Genomic DNA, 18,193 nt, shown 5'->3' with positions numbered 1-18,193 from the left:
GTTGAAAGGATTTTTTAATATAACAATTATTCTTTTAAGAATCACATATCTAATTTAATGTCAAATGTCAGATCCCTCATTACTTTATTAGATGACTCATATATATCGTGTTCTTCATGATATCCTCTTGGCCTGCTGTCATTGGACAGTCAGTATACAGAACAGTATTTCACAGTGGGGAGAAACAGTGTATGTCATAGAGATTAATTACTCTGTATAAACTTGTAACCTACAATACAATCTGTTTAGTCACTTTTCCCCAGTTTTATTTGGAAATTTTGCTCTAGCTTAAAGAACCATATTAAAAAAACAATAAAAAAAAAACCTATGTCCATTTGGAATTATGTAGTTTTTTTAAAAATAAAGAGTTCTTTAAACTTGTCCAATAGTTTTCTAGTTTAATATTTAAAAACAAACAAGCTCACACCCTATCCTTATATTATTAGTATATGTATTATGTAGTTTGAAAATGCCTTGCTTGGCCTTAGTCATGACATTTGGTGAGATTAAAATATATCTTTCCTCTCACAGAATCATTTTAATGCGATTTGTCCCTTTGTAGCATATAATTTTACATCGCACACGTATACCTAAAGGTTTAACACCAATGGAACCTCCCAAGAGTATTGTGGCCTCCAAACTCCTTGAGTCATGGTCTGTTTGGGATTGAGCCTATGATCATCTTATCATGAGAGCGAGACACCTTGGCAATTACTGCCACTGAAGACACTTGTTGATTAAGTTCCACTTCACTGTCTCATTGTTAATATTTAATGTGCTCTAGCTCAATGGCTTGTAAAATTACATGAAAGGAAGGCCTTGCAATCAAGTTATTTGTTTTCAGTGGGCTACTCGGTCACGTCATTGGGTCCTTTTAACTCGTGCAGGTTTTTGTTTGCAACCCAGCCTCCGCGAATATTCGTGGCATCTTTTAGCTCAGGAATGTTCCATCATGGAAAATGCACCACTTGTTTTTCGACAGGGAGAGTCCCCGGACACGGAGATAGGGAGGGTGTACGTGGTCGATCCCGACGACTGGGATCTCCCAGACAAGGAATTCACCTGGCGCAGCGGGAACCACCCCAACTTTGACCTCAACTCCAGCACGGGGATGATCACCATGCTCCGTGGAACGCAGGATGGCTCCTACCTGCTGGAGTTCACTGTAAGTCTGGCGCAGTCGTACCTCTGATGTGCATTAAAAATAGTTTCAAGCTTAAAGCTGCATGTGGTGAAGGCACAAAAAAAAATTAATGCAGAATGTACAGTTTACCTATATATAAACTGAGTGCTACCTCATATCTTTTTTTTAGTTCTAAAATTAGTTTGCAGGAAACAGCCAGCAACATGTCTTGGGTGTATTGTTACTGAAATAGTATTAGCAAAATGCTATAGTGCAGGAGTTTAACCATTTCAGACGGGCATTAATATTTATTTTTCAAGAAGAATGTCATACTGTTAAACTTTTCATAATTATTAAATAGGAAAATTGGACTGTGCATACGTATAAAAATTTTAGTGAGGGGTCAAGTCCCAATTTTCATGGATTCTAATCCCCAAGAGTATCTCTAATATGCCCCTCAAATCTGAATCTAGGTCTTCTCAAAGGTCCAAAATAAAACTATGCATAAGACACTAAAAATATTAACTTTGGTGTGGAAACATTTAACCCTTTAAATGTATTATTCATAAACTCTGTTTCCAGAATCAATATGTATTCTAATGTTATTTATATAACTACATGTTAAAATACAGTATCTTGTTTGGGGAATGGTAACGGGATAGGAATGAAGAAAAATATTGACCTTGTAAACTTCATAGGTTCGGTGTCGAATATTTTTTAATTTACCTTATTTCTACTACTATTTTTCTTCAAATCTTTCCCCTCGAATATTGAATCCTTTGAATACTAAGTATTTGATGGTATTGAAGGTTTGATTGGGCAATCCCAAAAAAAAAATATCGATAGGTCTGGTTTAACATCACATTGTTTTGCGCAGAGGAATGCAAAAAACTTTTGTTGCAGGTTACCGAGAGTGCACAACTCGTTCCACATCACAGTGTGGATGCCATTGTGAATGTGACGGTCAAAGTGATCCCGGAGGAGGCAGTAGACAAATCTGGCTCTATAAGATTTGCTGGCATTACTGCTGAGGAGTTCATTGCACCAGGCCCGAATGGGGTATGTTACCAAAATGTGCTTTGGTTAGAGATGATGGAAAATACCATTTATATTGCATGTAACAACATTTATAAATGTTTTAACATTTCAGGATGTGTTGTTTTGGTACTTTTTTAGACATGATATTTTTTTCCACCTGACATCAATGTTGCAAGGCTTTACACATCAGAAAATTTGTATCACTTATGAAAAAAATTAAGCGACATAATTTCAGTGCACTTGTTTAGATGTAAGTGGGAAAATGTTCTGGAAAATTATAACAGCATATTTGAGCTGGCAACTAACATGCTCAAAATCGCCATCTTAGTTTCCAAATCTACCATTTGTATAGTCAAGTTCGGGCAACTCTAAATACTTGTGAGAATTGTTTTTCTGAATTTATGGAGTTCGCATGCATCCCTGATATGCGAGCTCTAATTTACACTCCACAAACAACCTAATAAACCTAAGTCATTAAAGTTGGCATTGTTTTTGAACGTGGCTTGAGATGTAAGTTATGGTTAAAAACTTGTGTGGAAAAATGCAGCATTATGTAAATCGTTTTTTTTTTTTTTCCCCAGGGTCCCAGCAAGCAGAGCATATTGCGTCAACGCCTGGCTTCCTTTCTAAACGTGAGCCAAGAAAACGTGGATGTTTTCACGGTCCTTCACTCGCCACACAACTCCAATGCCACGATCCTGGATGTGCGGTACTCCGCCCACGCCTCTCCGTATCGCATGCCGGAGAAGCTGAACACACTCGCTGCCTCCCACCAGGAAGAGGTGAGCTTTCTTGGAAAAGCAGTTAATGTATTTATTTATTTATTTATTTATTTATTTATTTATTTATTTATTTATTTATTTATTTATTTATTAGATTTGTGATGTGCGTGCTGATTACTATAATCCTTAAATAGTAGGCTTCAATCTTCACATACACTAATATATATAAAACATAAAAACAAAAATACATTTGGACTGTTGCTAAAACAAGGAAATTATTACTTGAACACTAGGCAACACTAGAAACCCCAGATTAATTTTATTATATTTAAACTAAGGTATGGACAAAGTGTTTTGCACTATGGTTGCTGACGTTTGTTGAAAAATGGAACTTCAATGCCAGTTGTTTCAAGTAGATTACTGCAGTCACATGCTATTTTAGTTGTTATTTTTTCTTGGCTATTCCTGTAAATAGGTTACGGTGTCTGTTTTGCGTAGGTTTTTCGGTTGCAAAATTTGCACCTGATATTTACTAAAAAATTTTTGCAAGGTATAAAATATTACACAAATCATAATCAATAACTCTTGCACACTTTTAACTCCCACTTGAATACACTATGTAAATTTAAGATGTCAAAAATTTTCGATCAACCACAAATACAAAAGATCTAATGTGATAAACTATCAGAAATAGCCCTTGAATTAAAGTTAAGTCTAGAGAATGAATGACCATCGTTGCGTGTAAGACCATGCCTTAATCTGAGTGTCATGGAAGCAAGTTATAAACATTTCCTGCTGCCATTGTGTTGTTCAGCATTGGGTAGGTGCACCTGATATCGTTTTAAACACTCTTGCCACAGAACGGGAATACAAGTAGTTACATTGTACTCGTATTTTCCGCTGAAACATAACTACAAACAGACCGCAAGAATACAAATCTGAAGGGACCATAATTTTGTCACTATGCTATAACTAGGATTGTATTTTAACTCAAAAGATTACAAAATTTGATCACAATTTGATATAATATCTAAATCAAAATTTTTAAAAAAGTTAAAACTTTGCACACATTTCTATATCGTACCAAATTTACTTTTATTAATGATTGTAAAATACAATTTTATGATGGCTGTACTTTTTGCCCTATATAATATTTCTACTGTATCACACTTAAAAGAATCAAGTCAGAAGAAGAATAATAATAAAAAAATCAGAAATTACCTTCAAAAAGACATGCTACCATAATTTTGAAAGAATAAAATTTCTTAATTAATTTTCTTAATTTTTAGTTTAAATTTCACGGTGTTTCTTTTAATTTATTTGCGATGTTTGTATGTACCAACCATCCTTTACCACATGCAAGTGTTCACCTCTAGAACAAAAAAAACTTCTGTATTACATAATAACAGTACTTTTTGTATTAAACAAATTACATAGCACTATGAATCCTATTTAATATCTGGGGACTGTGAAGACACATTGTATTAGCAGGATTGTTATTAATGAAGGTTTCATTGTAACATTCCGTTTCCGTCTCGCCGCAGCTGGAGCAGGAGCTGGGGGTGAAGATCCTCATGTTCAGCATCGACGAGTGCCTGCTGGAGAAGGTGTCGTGCGAGACCTCGTGCACCAACTTCCTCAACAAGAGCAACGTGCCGTACGCCGTCTACACCAACACCACCTCGTTCGTCGGCGTGCGCGCCGTCGTCGACCCGCTGTGCACCTGCGTCGTCCAGGAGAAGTCGTTCTGCTTGAACGGGGGGACGCCTGTCGGACCCACTCAGTGAGTTGTGTTTTCGACCCCCTTGTTTACTGCCGGGGACCATTTTGTAAGAGTTGCCGATGGGGTAACACCTTTATTATTTTTGCAAGTGGCAAATTTTGTCAGCGTTGTCGGCCATAGACTAAGTAGAGCCTGGGCCATTTACTTTAGTGGAACTCTTATTTTTGAGAGGAGCCTTTTTTTGGTGTTGTGGAGAAAAGAGGGGCATAATTTTAAATTGAAACAAAGTTTTTTACGCCAATCTGGACTTTGAATTTCTGGTAGTACTACAAGTGATTTGGTAATACAGGGCCTCGCTAGTTGTGGGGCCCTGGGTCAATCGTCTTTGGAGCTGCCCCCGCATGGCAAGACATTGCTGTGAACCCGCTGTTTTTCATCAGGGTTCTCCCGTTACCCCTCCCCCATTATTTCCATTAGTTCATTCTCATCTCATTACCTCTAATCTTATCTCAATGTTGTCAAGTAGTTAAAATGAATAAATAGTCAAAAATGGTTTTTGTGTTTATGGTATATGGAAGTGTAATATTGTACGGATAACCCACAAACCAGATAACCTGTACCCGGATAATCGGGAGTCTACTATGTGATCAAGTTTAAATCCTTTTTGTCTATTAGTATGATAAATGTTTTGATGGTCGATCCTTGTTGTCATTAATACTTTTGTTAAATTATGTAAACTTGATAAGTTCGTATGCAGGAGATTAAATATGTTAGTTCCCAGCTTTTTATTGGCGGTTTGCGGGTTGTGACGCACGTGTGTGAAACGACCAGGTGCGAGTGCATCGAGGGCTTCGAGGGCCCGCGCTGCGAGATGATCAGCATCGGTTTCCGCGGCAACGGCTGGGCGCTGTACCCGCCGGTGGCTGCCTGCGAGGAGGCCCGCCTCACCGTCGAGGTCACCCCATACAAGGACGACGGCCTGATCCTGTACATGGGTCCGGTCCGGCACAACCCCGCGCTGCCCGTTCAAGGTGACGTAGTGCGTCCCTGTCAGAACTCTTTGACCACATGTCCGGCATTCATCTCTGCTCACTAGAGGTGTGAAAGTAACGAAAACGAAAAGAAGCGTACACGTATGTATTCGTTACTATAACATTTAGTACTCGTTACTATCGTATCGTTACGTTACTCGTTACTTCTGATACCGCATAACATGCTATGTTATGTTGCTGCAACGAATTGAGTCGTATTGCGTACGCGCACAGTATGACGTCGCGTGAATAATAATAAATGGAAGATAAAAAATTAACAATATTTGATAATTAACAGTTTTTGTTAACCGAGAAACAATTAAATCTCATTAGAGTGGCTTTATTATGTTATCTCTTTTAAGATAAGAACAAAAAAAACGTGAAAATAACGCGATAATAAAAAACAAAAACATACATATTTCTAACTTGTAAAAAATACTTTCTTAAGTCGTTTCTGTTCCAATCTCAAAATTTGCCTACACACATAATACCTTTAATAAACAGCAAAAAACTTGGACAACGAATTTACAAATTATACTTTACTTAATAAACAAACATCGTTCTTTGTAACACAAATTTATCGAATATGCGCACCATGCGTAAAACATACAAAAATATGAGTAACGAAATGCATCCATGTGTAACGTTTCGTTACTCGTTACTAGATCGTGCACCCGTTACTCAGTACCGAATACATATGGTTTGCTACAGCTCTACTGCTCACGACCAGGGTCAACCGAGGGGGGGAGGGGAGGACAACAAAATCTCCGGAGCCGGAGGAACGAGGACTCGGTTGAGTTCCAGAATATTATTTCATCCTTGTTTACCCTGATAGTAGGACAAATTACAATTCAACTGCTAATAAAACTCGCTGTAAATCTTACAAGTTAGAGCTTTTTTTTTTTTTAGAACATTATTAACATTACGGCCCTGTTTTTAGTCTTTAGAATTTTCTTTTTAATTGTGCAGTTTGGATAATTGTACTTATGTAATGCGGAGGGGGGGCACGACACAATTTTTTTTCCCTTGGGCCCTTAGAGTCTCTGAACAGCCCTGCCCACGACCGCACTAATAACTTGACACATTCTTTCGAATTGCTGTATCCTGAGTATCTCACAAAAAATTGTCACAGCTCATATTCCAAGTATGCGATTTGAAATTTTTCTATTGTGTCAATGAAAACCAAGATATAAAAGAAAATTAACTTGGTAGCTGCAATAATTACAATGTAAGTTTGCAAAAATAATATGTAATATATTATTTGATGATTTTTATTTCGTTCTGAAAACATTAATTTCAAGAACTGAATTATTTTTGTGTGTATGTGTTCACAGTTAAACATCAAGATTAGTCCAGTTGTTATGTAGTGGTGTTTGTTGTAAGAATAGTTACACAGTTTTTGACACTAAGTTTTTTTTTCTTTCAGATTTCATGTCTTTGGAGCTGAAAAGTGGCTATGCCCGTCTGCTCATGGACTACGGCTCGGGAACTACTTTCGTGGAGCATACCGACAGCAAACTGTCGGATGGAAAATTGCATCTCATTGAAGTAATCTGGAGCAAGACGGTTAGTGATTTAAACCAAGACTGAATTGACAACGGGCAACTATTTTGAAAGAGTGTGTTTAGCCATTCGCAACAGCCTGCTATACTGCAAAAGTATATTGTTTTAAAGATTTCACACTCTTTGAAATGCCTGCCCACTCTCTTTCCCTCAGTCCACAATCTGTTCTTGCCTGTTGTACCATTAATGTAAGATAATTATTTTTAATAGAATTATTTAATGTTTAATATAGTTTCAGCAAACAAACTGGTTTTGGACATTTTGGTACATTTGGTCTTACATTGATTACAGTCTAATGATATGGTTAAGGTTGATCACTTAATTGAACTGAGATAATGATTATTATATCTGCGAGTGTAAATGTTGCATTCTTAAACAGTATTTTGTAAATCAGTGGAGCATTCATTTTAGAAAATTTGAAGGAAAGTATAAGGGGATGTATCTATCTACTGTTACAAACTTCTTTAAGCAGGTCACATAATTAAAAAAAAAAAATAGATATTGGATCCATAATGTAATATTTCAGAAAAAAACTATGTGTTTTAAATTCATTCACAGGCAAAGAATTTGTAATTTTTATAGATAATTATTATTACTTCACCTAGCATATTGCATTTTAGAAATAATCTAACCATGTTTTTATTTTACAGTAGGTAGCTTTTATTGCACCAAATTTATTTTTATATCAGTTCTGTAGTTTCATAGAAAGTGCCTGCGGTGCGAGATTCTCGGAAAAAGGTATAAAATGTTTGAGAACATAAGACTTGACAAAATAAGCACAAAAATGTTCTCTATCAGGTATTTCGGTGATTTAGTGTAGCGTGAATAATTTCAAAAAACTTGATAATATTTTTTTTCGCTAGCTTTAAATTTGGTACTTGGTATCTAGTGCTTGGGCACATCTAATCATCAATAAGAGGGTCTAAGCTGGCAGTGCGTTAAAAAAGTATCGCTGAGTACGTTGGTTTAATTGATGTTCATATGTTTATATAATAATAAACTGCGGCCAAGTAGGTAATTTTCATGCCAGCATGGTGTTTGTCGTGCAGAGCATAGAACTGAAGGTGGACAACTGCCAGAAGAGCTCTTGCCTCGCGCTGACCACTCCCGAGGGGCCCAACGAGTACCTGAACGTGAACGGCCCTCTGCAAGTGGGGGGAGCCACGGTCGACCTGCCCTCGCTCGCGTCCGTCTTCCGCTGGAAGCACGTCCCGGTCAGTGACGGCTTCTCCGGTTGCGTGCGCAACCTCACCTTCAACGACAAGGTGCGCCAAATACAGTCGCTGAAATACAGCTAGCAGTAGTGTGTTTTTATTTTTACGAAAAGGCTTTGAAAAATTTTCAAGTGTAGTAGTTATGGTATTTTAGTTACGTTTAAAAATTGTTTGTTTTAATTAAGCTGGCATTGATTGAAGTAATTTTGTTTTTACAAAATCATAAAAAATAAAAAAAAGACAACTTACTGATATAATATTTGCACTGGGTGGGTCATCCAAAACAAAGATCAATATATGTCATACTTTTTTTGTATTTGGATGAGTTTTGGAGATTTGGTGATATGCTGAGGCTCCAGACAAATTTTTTTAAGTTGAAGAATGTTTGTAATCGCCCTATTTTTAGTTTTTATTTGGTGTTCATAAAATTTCTCTGTAATTATTTATTCAGGCCAACTTCAATTAAAACTGAACTTCCATGTTTATATATAGTTAAGTTAAAAATAGCTAAATTAAAGGTATTGAATTTTATGCTTTGATTAAAATGTACTGATTTAAGTTCATGGTCATCGGTACAAATTGATGATCTCTTGTAGAGAGAATTTTTCTTTCTATGTTGTATGTGATGAAATTTGTTTTCTCCGCAGACATACAATCTGGGCTTCCCGAGTGATTCTTTGAACGTTGATCCTGGTTGCACGAGAGAAATGGCAAAGGCAGTTTCCTTTGGCATCGACACAAACTTCTTGGTGGCAATACTTGTTTGCATCGCCATCCTGCTCAGTAAGTCTAGTAAATTGTTTGAAGTAGAGTTCTTTAGCTTATCAGTTTCTTTCTTAAAACTTAAAAATAGCAGGGACTGGAAGTAACGCGCTACTAGTAACGACGTTATTTGTAACAGTTACTTTTTATGGTAACGATCGTGGTAACGCAATATATTAAGTTTTCTGTAACTGTAACTGAATTACATTTTTCTGCCTTAAAGTAACGATAATTGTCGTTACTTCTTGCATTAAATTTTTTAAATGTATTTCTTATTGAACGAACAACGATTTGTTGATTTTTTCAATCCCAGAACGAAAATCCCGACAAGCATGTCATTTTTGATGGTATTGCTTGTACTTGTAAAACTGCTGTTGGCTAGCCTGCGTTCGTATTTTGTTTAGATTGTCATTTATTTAATATTTGCGACATGCGGGTTTACTGCTGTGCTGTTTAATTAATTAACCTACCTGTGCACATGTGCGAAAGAAATGACAGAATCTAATGAAGCGAGAAGCCGAGAAAGCAGTCCAGAATTTTCGTTTCCGTGGCCTTCATATTCTATTTGTTTTGAAGTTCGGTCGAGTGATAAAAATAACCTTATTGTGAAGTGCTTGTTGTGTGGTTCTGCAAACAATTTTGTAGTGTGAACTAATTACTCAATGTAATTTAAGACCTATTTAAATTTTTTCAGTTTAAATAAACATATATATTTACTAAACACAATATGTTTTATTAGCTTTTAATTATAACAATATTACGTATCACATGTTTTAGTTTTTTCACAAAGTAACTGTTAAAGTAACTAACAGTTACTTTTCTCAGAACTGTAACTGTAACTGGTTCATTTTCAGTAGCGTAACTTGTAGTTGTAACAGGGTTACATTTCCAATGGAGTATTTGTAACTGTAACTGAGTTACTTTTTAAAAGTAACTTTCCGGTCCCTGAAAAATAGTAATAACAATCATGTATTATTATCTTGGAGTAATTTTGTCCAGTAAAAAACAAACTGTTTTCATTTCAAAATGAACTATTTTGTTGTACCAAAACTAAAGCAAGCTCATTCTTCATCAAAGCAATACTGAACACACAAACAAAATTGCATCTAAGAAAATTAGTAAAATTAACATTAAATTAAGTGTGGAAATAAAATTTTGACTAAAATGGCAATACTGGCTTAGAAAATTTTTTATGAACATATACCATTGCTGGTTTTCACAATACGTATGTTATAGTGATTATTATACATGACCAGTCCATTAAAATGTTCTGTACCTTTTTTAACTCATTTCCCATGACAGTACTGGTGTTCTATCTGTTAGGGGTGGGGCCAAAATTGTGCAGGGAAAAAACATCGAAAAATAAAATATATGGAAATTAGGTGAACCATCTCACATTAAATGTCTGATGTCCCTGTAGTTGAGTGGTTTTGGGTTTGCACGTATACAGTACGTGTTAAAGTTAAAACCAAGCTTTTTTTTTCCTACAGTCCTGCTGTTGGCCGTGGTCGTCCATCGCCGCAAGACCGACGACCTGTACAAGGACACGGACGACATCCGCGAGAACATCATCAACTACGAGGACGAGGGGGGCGGCGAGGGGGACATGACGGGGTACGACCTGAACGTGCTGCGGCTGATGTACGACTCGGACGGCCGGCCAATCGACAAGCAGCCCCTGAAGGAGAACTACCAGCAGCGCAGCGGTGAGCGGAACCGACCCCGTAACTGTGCGAACGTTGTCGAATACCATCTCGAACACCACCAGCTAGAATACCGTCAAACGTCTACTATTTAAAAGATTTAAGATTCGAGGAAAAAGATTAAAAAAAAAATTTTTTTTTTTGGGGTAAATGTAAATCAAAGTTTCTGCTTCAGGTGATGGAAAGCCTAGATCCGTCCCTGATAACAAAAGTACAGATTGTATAAAGATTGTAAAGTAAAAAATATAGACAGAACATTTAAAAAAAAAAAAAAAAAAAAAAAACTTGATATTTTAACCACTTGTGGTCTTCATCGGTAGTGGAGAAGGTTAGGCTCATGAAGTGTAGTTTCTTCCATGGAAATGTCTACTATAGCTGCTTGTATTCAAGCTTATACTGCAAGTCTTTTGGAAGCATTTATCAGAGCCTGAGCAGAACCTTATTTCATACATCATTTACTTTTGTTATTTGACTTTACTTTGATAAAAAAAAATGTATAATGTTAATTTTGTTTTTTATTTCAAAAATTGTATTGTATGTTTTGTACAGCAAAACAAAATCAGGAACATGCAATGAAATTCCAATTTCTTAGATAGTTATTACACTATATAGAATATGATTTATTGACTAAGAATTTTATAATATTATTTCAAATTAATATATATATTTTTTTTAATTTTATTCATATTCTATTAATAGCACAAATTTTTGGAGAATTTGTATAATTAAATGAATTTTTTTTTAGATTTTGGATTTTGGTTGTAAAACATTTTCATTTATTCACCCTTAAACAAAATTGATATTAAAACAAAAATTATATTTTTTAATGAACGGAACTCTGGAACAGGCACATTCATATTTTATTATCAGGTTAGGTTAAGTGTGTCATGCAGATTTTTTTGTGTGTATGAAAAAAATATATATATAATTTTTATGAATTTTACTTCAGGTCCCGAAGAAGTGCCAGATATCTGTGGGTTCCTCGACAACAAGAAGAAAGTTTGCGACAACGATCCAGAAACAAATCCTTTCGATGACGTTCGCCATTACGCGTACGAAGGTGACGGAAACACCACTGGCTCCCTCTCGTCTCTTGCCTCGGGTAAGCTCACGTTGGTTTGCAGTTGTCTCCCACAGTATGAAAGTGGAGGAACAATACCACAATCAGTTCCTAGGCAGGAAATTTTTTTTAACATGAAAAATCCTCAACCTGTGCAGGAATCAGGATCACAGATAGAAATCAAGAGCCAAGAAGCAAATATTTTCTTCGGGCCCCCTTCCTCATATTTAACGTACAAATTTTTAAACCCCAATATTAAAATGAAATCATTTCAAGACTAAACATTACTGCGGCCTTAATTGTAAACATAATCTTTGTGTATTACACAACTTGCAAGGTTTACTATGAATTCTATTAGCTACAAACTTGTTATTTTCGTCTTTTATCAGGGTGAATCCAAGGATTAAAAACAAAATTAATTTTGGTTACTAGCCCTATATGTTTAAATTTGGTCTCCCCTACATTAGCCCATTTTGTACTTTATGTGCTTAAGACGACAGCTTTTATAAAGGTCACTGCTGTTGTGTATAAATACTATAAACTAATTTGAAATTAGCATGTATGAATGAATTAAACTTTTGAGTTGTTGGTGGCACTGACCATAAAAAGATACTGGTACCAGACACCATTGTGACTACTCTTTTATTATTATTATTATTATTATTATTATTATTATTATTATTATTATTATTATTAAGAGTTAGTCAAGTGCTAAATGATGTAAGTGGGTTGTGAAGGTCGATGGTGCATCTTGCTCATAATTCTGGCTGTGTGATGCGGAACTGGTGTGGTGACTCATTCGTGGAAAAGGCAGTGGATATAATTTATAATATCGCAAGTGAAAGCGTGATCCTCCAGTCAAAATGATTGCTTCCTTGACGGACAAAGGAACTGTGCTGTGCACAGGTAAACAGCTGTGTAATTCCCTATTATCTCCCTCCATAGGCAGGCCACGGTGGTAGAGTGGACGAGTCACTTGTCACCCAACAAGTGATCAGAGTTGGATTCCTGGTGGTTTGAACCCAGTTTTTTTCGCAAGCAGGAAAAAAGAAACATGTTGACATTGCAATGATCCGGTTGGTTTTCTCGAGGTTCTCCTATTTACCTTCAACCATTCATTCCATCGATTCTCCCTCCTAACTTCCATTGAAACGGTATATTAGTAATTTTAAATCTGATGCTGAAATTCTGCAGAGTGAATTTTTAATTGGTTTGTCATCATTGATTCACCCCCTAGTAAAGAAGAAGAATCAAAATGCAATTGCAAGACACACATGCACGATGCTGTGTTCCTGAGCACGTGACTTGCTTAATTATTGGTGCTGCCGTATGTTTTCTGTAGAGGCTTCGCGGTAACGTTGCCTTGCGACATCATCCACTCATTAATAGTTCATGTTAAAAGGAAATGGTGACATTACGATGCAGGATTGTAACCGTTAATGTAAAGTACCTCACTTTAAAGTATTTATTATATGAAATACTTTTATTCGGTAACAGTTCATTATTATGTACCAAGTTTATTTTAATGCTATTTTGTTACGTTACAGGGACCGAAGAAGGAGACTTGAATTTCGACTACGTTTCAAACTTCGGGCCGCGCTTCCACAAGTTGGCGGACATGTACGGGGAGGACCCGAGCGACGAGGAGGACGAGAACTACAACAACAACGCGGCGTCGGAGTCGTGGTGTTGAGAGTGGACTGCCTGACGGCCAGCCGGGCAGCCCCCGCCAGGCGTGTCCCAAGCCGAACTACTGTACCGCGTCCTCAAGTCCGCCCGCTCGGAGGACTGTCGCAGCGGCGTGCGTTCGCTCGTTCTGAAGCACGACGCACGGCGCTCTTTTCCCGACCTGCGGGACGGCGGTCAAGACTTTCTGTACGGCTGGTCGTTCTCGCAAATTTGCATGAACAAGTGGGCTGCTCTACAGAAGCTTAGGTCTCTGAACCATTTGTGAGGAATTTTTTTTTTTACCCTACCACGTTAATTTTTGAATGTGTGCGTGCGGAGTACCAACGTCTGTTGTGATCATTCAACGAAAATTAATCGGTGCTTCAACTGTGTCATGTGTGGATGGTAAATGGCATTTCATGTGTTAGATAAACTTCTGTTTGGCGGGAAGCACAAGTAATGTCGGTGCACACATTTGCACATGCGCCCCAAACGAGAGAGACTGTATTGATGACATTCCACGAGTCCCTCCTCTGTAACTAAACGTGTCTTGACGATTTGAGAAAAAGACTGCGCAACGCACATGTTTTGGCACATTCCACGTAATGGCGAATAATATTGATCGATGAAAAGATTGTACTTAAATAATGTTGTAGTCTTAATTTATGTTAACTGGATAAAAAAAAAATGTTTTTACACCACAATAGTTTGAATGTTGGAGCGCAAATTATGTTGTCACATACCAAAGACTCTGAAGAAAGCAAAATTACATGAGGTATCTAGGCTATTTAAGCCTGGGGGTCCATGGATACAAGAAGTGTTTGAATGTGTGTGTGTTTGTTTTGTAATATTTGTGAGTGATGAAGAATGTTATATTGGTGTAGTGGCAATAACATTATTGGCTAAACTTGTTTGGCTGGACGGTGCAAACGAGAGGCAGTTAACACGTAGGTGCTGTGCAAAATTTTGGGGGGGTTTTCTTGTGTATAATATTACTTAATGTTAGCCGGGCATTTCTCCTCATTTTTATCGTGTTTTCTAAGATTTTTACATTATATTCCCCTTGTTGTAGTTTGCTATGTATTTGTCAAAGTAGTAAGTTTGAAGAAAGTTGTCTGTACTTTTATTAAAAGAATGCTTGTATGGCAACTATATATCTATAGAGGTAGATTTTTTTCTTTCTGTAAGCACTTGAACATTTTTGTTCCTAGCAGAATTGATTTAAAGAGTTAAATTTAAAGAAAAATTAGAAGCTCATTCTTTATAGAACAGCCATTTTTAATCAGCAAAACTGTCCAGTTTGATTTTTGTGTGCCTTTGCAAAGAATTTTAAAAAAAAAGCTATCAAAGGTTTTTGAAGGATAACATGTTGGAATTTTTCAAAATTAAAAAAATATATATAAAACATTGTGTGTGCATTGTGATGTAGTGATTACCTAAATGTATTTTGTGTAAGACTAAAGTTTTGTTACAAAAAAAAAAAAACAAGTTTGAGTGATTTTTGAGAAAAAATGGTGCTGTGACTTTAATTTTATAGTGTTTAACCTGTTAATCTGTCAATTGTTTGGACAAATTTAGATTGCAGTTTCCTTTTTGAAGGTTCTGCAACCATTTTTGCAAATAATATACTATTTCATGTGTAGGGAACAAGATTAAAAGTACAGTGAACTCTCAATATCTCCAGACTTTGAATAACGAGAATAAAATCTGTAAAATAAAGAATACATAATCTCCATGTATTGCAAATGACACATGCAATTCTACCCATAGAGCTTAAGAAAACTGTGATTACCTTACGGTGAAACCTTTATCGCTACCTCAGGGATTGTTTGTGAATGTAGAAGTGTATAAACACTGATCAGCATGGGTGAAGGTGGTGTCAGAATGCACAGTAAATTAGTGACTTACCTGTGACTACTTAGGTTGATTTGTGTAGCTTTGGAGGAAGGCAATTAGTTTTATCGGAGTGATAGGACCAGTCACTTAGAGATAAGAATAGAGCCTTGAAAGGGTTTAAGGAGGGATAATGTTTCAAATGTTTCTTGGTGTCATTTGGAGACAGAGTTAAGGGCTTGAAGAATGGTATATTTGTAGACATTGTCGTGGGTAATGATGTTGTAAGTAAATATTTAAAGTCTTTACAGTTATGAAACTTAATTTTCTTCGGTCCAATTTATTTTTAATCATAACTTTTAAGTTTTTTAATACATGAAGGTTTAACATAAAAGTTTGTGTTTTATCATCCTGTGATTACGTGAATGTGAAATAATTGTCATGCCATATGCTGTTGGATTTTGGAGGTGCAAATTGAGGTTGAAAACAAAGTAAAACAGCCTCCAACTTTAATTTCTGCATCATAATAATGTAGTCTTTTGCGAACTCCTTTAGTTTTACCTGCATTCCATTGTATCGCGTGTGTGTATGGACAGTAAAAGTAGAATTTTTTTTTGTCTATTGCCTTACGGCTAATTATCCCTCCCTTCCTACAGCTTCCCCTATTTTTTATGGACTAATAACTCTTGAGAACCTTTTTTTGCCCTTCTAGTCCACGATGTTGGGAATTCACTGTAAGTAAACATAGTTCAGATGTGGGGAAAATATTCTCCCTTGTTTGAAAAAAAAAACATGTAAATGACTAAGTTTCAATGCTTTTTCAGCTAGTTCATGAGAGGCAGAAGTTGGTAAATGTCTATTGCGACACTGGATACAGCAGTTTCTTACTTTATTTCTATTGTACAAGCTATGCAAATGCCCTAAACTTTATTATACAGAAAGGGGCATAAGGTGTGTATAGGTTTTGAAATGCAATAAAAAAGGGAGCTACTTACAGAAATAAGGTTCATTTTATTGGAATCAGTATACATCCCCCCCCCTTTTTTTTTTTATCAAGTTCGGAAGATGGTGGCCATCAGCAGTGATACTTTGATGAAGGTGATTTCGGAACTCTTAGACTGCTTTGCGGCACATTTCGAAGAGTGTAGCTGCGATTTCCTCCCAAATTTGCATCCTCGGTTCTTCGAAGGTGTGAAGAAAGATGTTTGAAAATCTTTTCTTTCAGGTTACCCCACAGGAAGAAGTCAGAAATGCTTTAATCCAGTCAGGGCAGGCCACGGATTTAAAAGTTTTTGACTTATACCTGTTGTTACCTTACGGAAAAGGTTTTTAAACTTGTCCTCACCCCTTGAAAGAACTGAAGTGGCAAATTCGGGAGGATATATATATATATTTTTTTATATAGCCTTTCAAAACCGGTACACACCTTTTGCCTCACCTTGTACTTGTACCTTGACTGAACATCAAAGTAATCAGTACGTCAAGTAAAATGTAAACAGGTGTATTTTAAACAATTAAGACACATATGTCAAGTGTGAAGTGCCATTTTAAAACAATTGACATGTTGACAGTTCAGGCAACTTTTTTTTTTTTTTTTTAGAATGTTATGAGTGGATATATTTTAAACTGTAGCTTGCGTTTCATATCATAACACTGCCATGTGTCCGAACAAATGACTGTTGGATAAAAGAGAATTATTCTAATTTCCTAGTATATAGTTTGCTTAGAAGAATAGTAATTTAATTTGTGGCAATTTTTTTTTATGTAAGCTGTGTGTCCATTTATGCTTTCTTAAAATAGTAGTTGCTGTATAACTGTCAAGAACGTGAAAGATTTTTCATTTTCAAACATGGGGCCAAATGATAAGTGGACACGAGATCTCAAGTTGGTATAACAAACGAGGTTGAGTGTGTGCGCAACCTGCACAATTACAGTGGCTCTTGTCTAGCATATTTATTTGTTTTATTAGCAACAATTTTTTTTTCTTTTTCATTTCTCAACCTCTTGACGTGAATGTTACCAAAGTGTTGATTGCATTCATGTGAAATGTACATGTAAAGAAGAAATGTTATTCAAGAAAAAATTTTAGTACATAAATAAAAGAAAACTAAATTGTTTGTTCTTTTTTTATTATTATTATCCTCTCGTTCCAGGCATTTCAAACTGAATTTGTTGTAGTTAAATAACTATAGTTTTCAAATAGGTTTTCGACAGCTTTTTTTGCACCACACATACCAGTGTTATTAACATAAAATATAGTTAAATATCTTTACTTAAAAAGGTTTTTTTTTTACTATATTGTAAGCTTTAAATACAATGAAGCCTCTGAGGTTATGTCAAGTTTGCTGGAATATAGCATTTTTTAAACTTGATCACATAAGTTGACTTGTATTTTTCAAAAAGCAGTGAGACATCTACTCTCGTGATAAGGCTTTTACCTGACTCACGGGTGAGAAACCACAATCTTGGCACACTACTGGGAGTCTAAACACAAAAAATTTATTTGTGTGAAATTATTTATAAATGACAACAAATATTTTGCGCAGAACTCCCCTTTCCGTGATGTCGACATTAAAGTCTAATCCCAAATTTGAATTGTTTATGAAGGGGTAAAACTGGGCTAGTGAAAAAAAATATTGAAATTGCTGCGTAAAAATATTGTATTGGCATAAAAATACATTGTACCATTAAATTCGGGTAATGGCCGTTGGTTCGAAAACTAGTCTTAAGATTAACCCCAATAATATCACTTG

At 36.0% G+C, this 18,193-nt stretch overlaps 1 protein-coding gene across 1 annotated transcript in view; it reads left to right on the top strand.

Annotated features, from left to right (window-relative positions):
* Window positions 1-17,984, top strand: part of LOC134536007 (DE-cadherin) — a 483,280-nt gene extending 465,296 nt beyond the window's left edge. Inside the window, exons 16-26 of the mRNA XM_063375498.1 lie at window positions 983-1,165; window positions 2,027-2,182; window positions 2,743-2,943; window positions 4,428-4,666; window positions 5,438-5,637; window positions 7,064-7,203; window positions 8,250-8,465; window positions 9,062-9,197; window positions 10,667-10,882; window positions 11,829-11,981; window positions 13,487-17,984. Of these exons, the coding sequence (XP_063231568.1) occupies window positions 983-1,165; window positions 2,027-2,182; window positions 2,743-2,943; window positions 4,428-4,666; window positions 5,438-5,637; window positions 7,064-7,203; window positions 8,250-8,465; window positions 9,062-9,197; window positions 10,667-10,882; window positions 11,829-11,981; window positions 13,487-13,632 (1,986 nt within the window). The 3' untranslated portion in view covers window positions 13,633-17,984. The remainder of the gene's footprint in view (window positions 1-982; window positions 1,166-2,026; window positions 2,183-2,742; window positions 2,944-4,427; window positions 4,667-5,437; window positions 5,638-7,063; window positions 7,204-8,249; window positions 8,466-9,061; window positions 9,198-10,666; window positions 10,883-11,828; window positions 11,982-13,486) is intronic.
* Window positions 17,985-18,193: the final 209 nt, after the last annotated feature.

This window comes from Bacillus rossius, chromosome 10, assembly GCF_032445375.1.
Source record: "Bacillus rossius redtenbacheri isolate Brsri chromosome 10, Brsri_v3, whole genome shotgun sequence".
Lineage (NCBI taxonomy): Eukaryota > Metazoa > Arthropoda > Insecta > Phasmatodea > Bacillidae > Bacillus > Bacillus rossius.
This window is presented reverse-complemented; position numbering and strand designations above follow the sequence as displayed.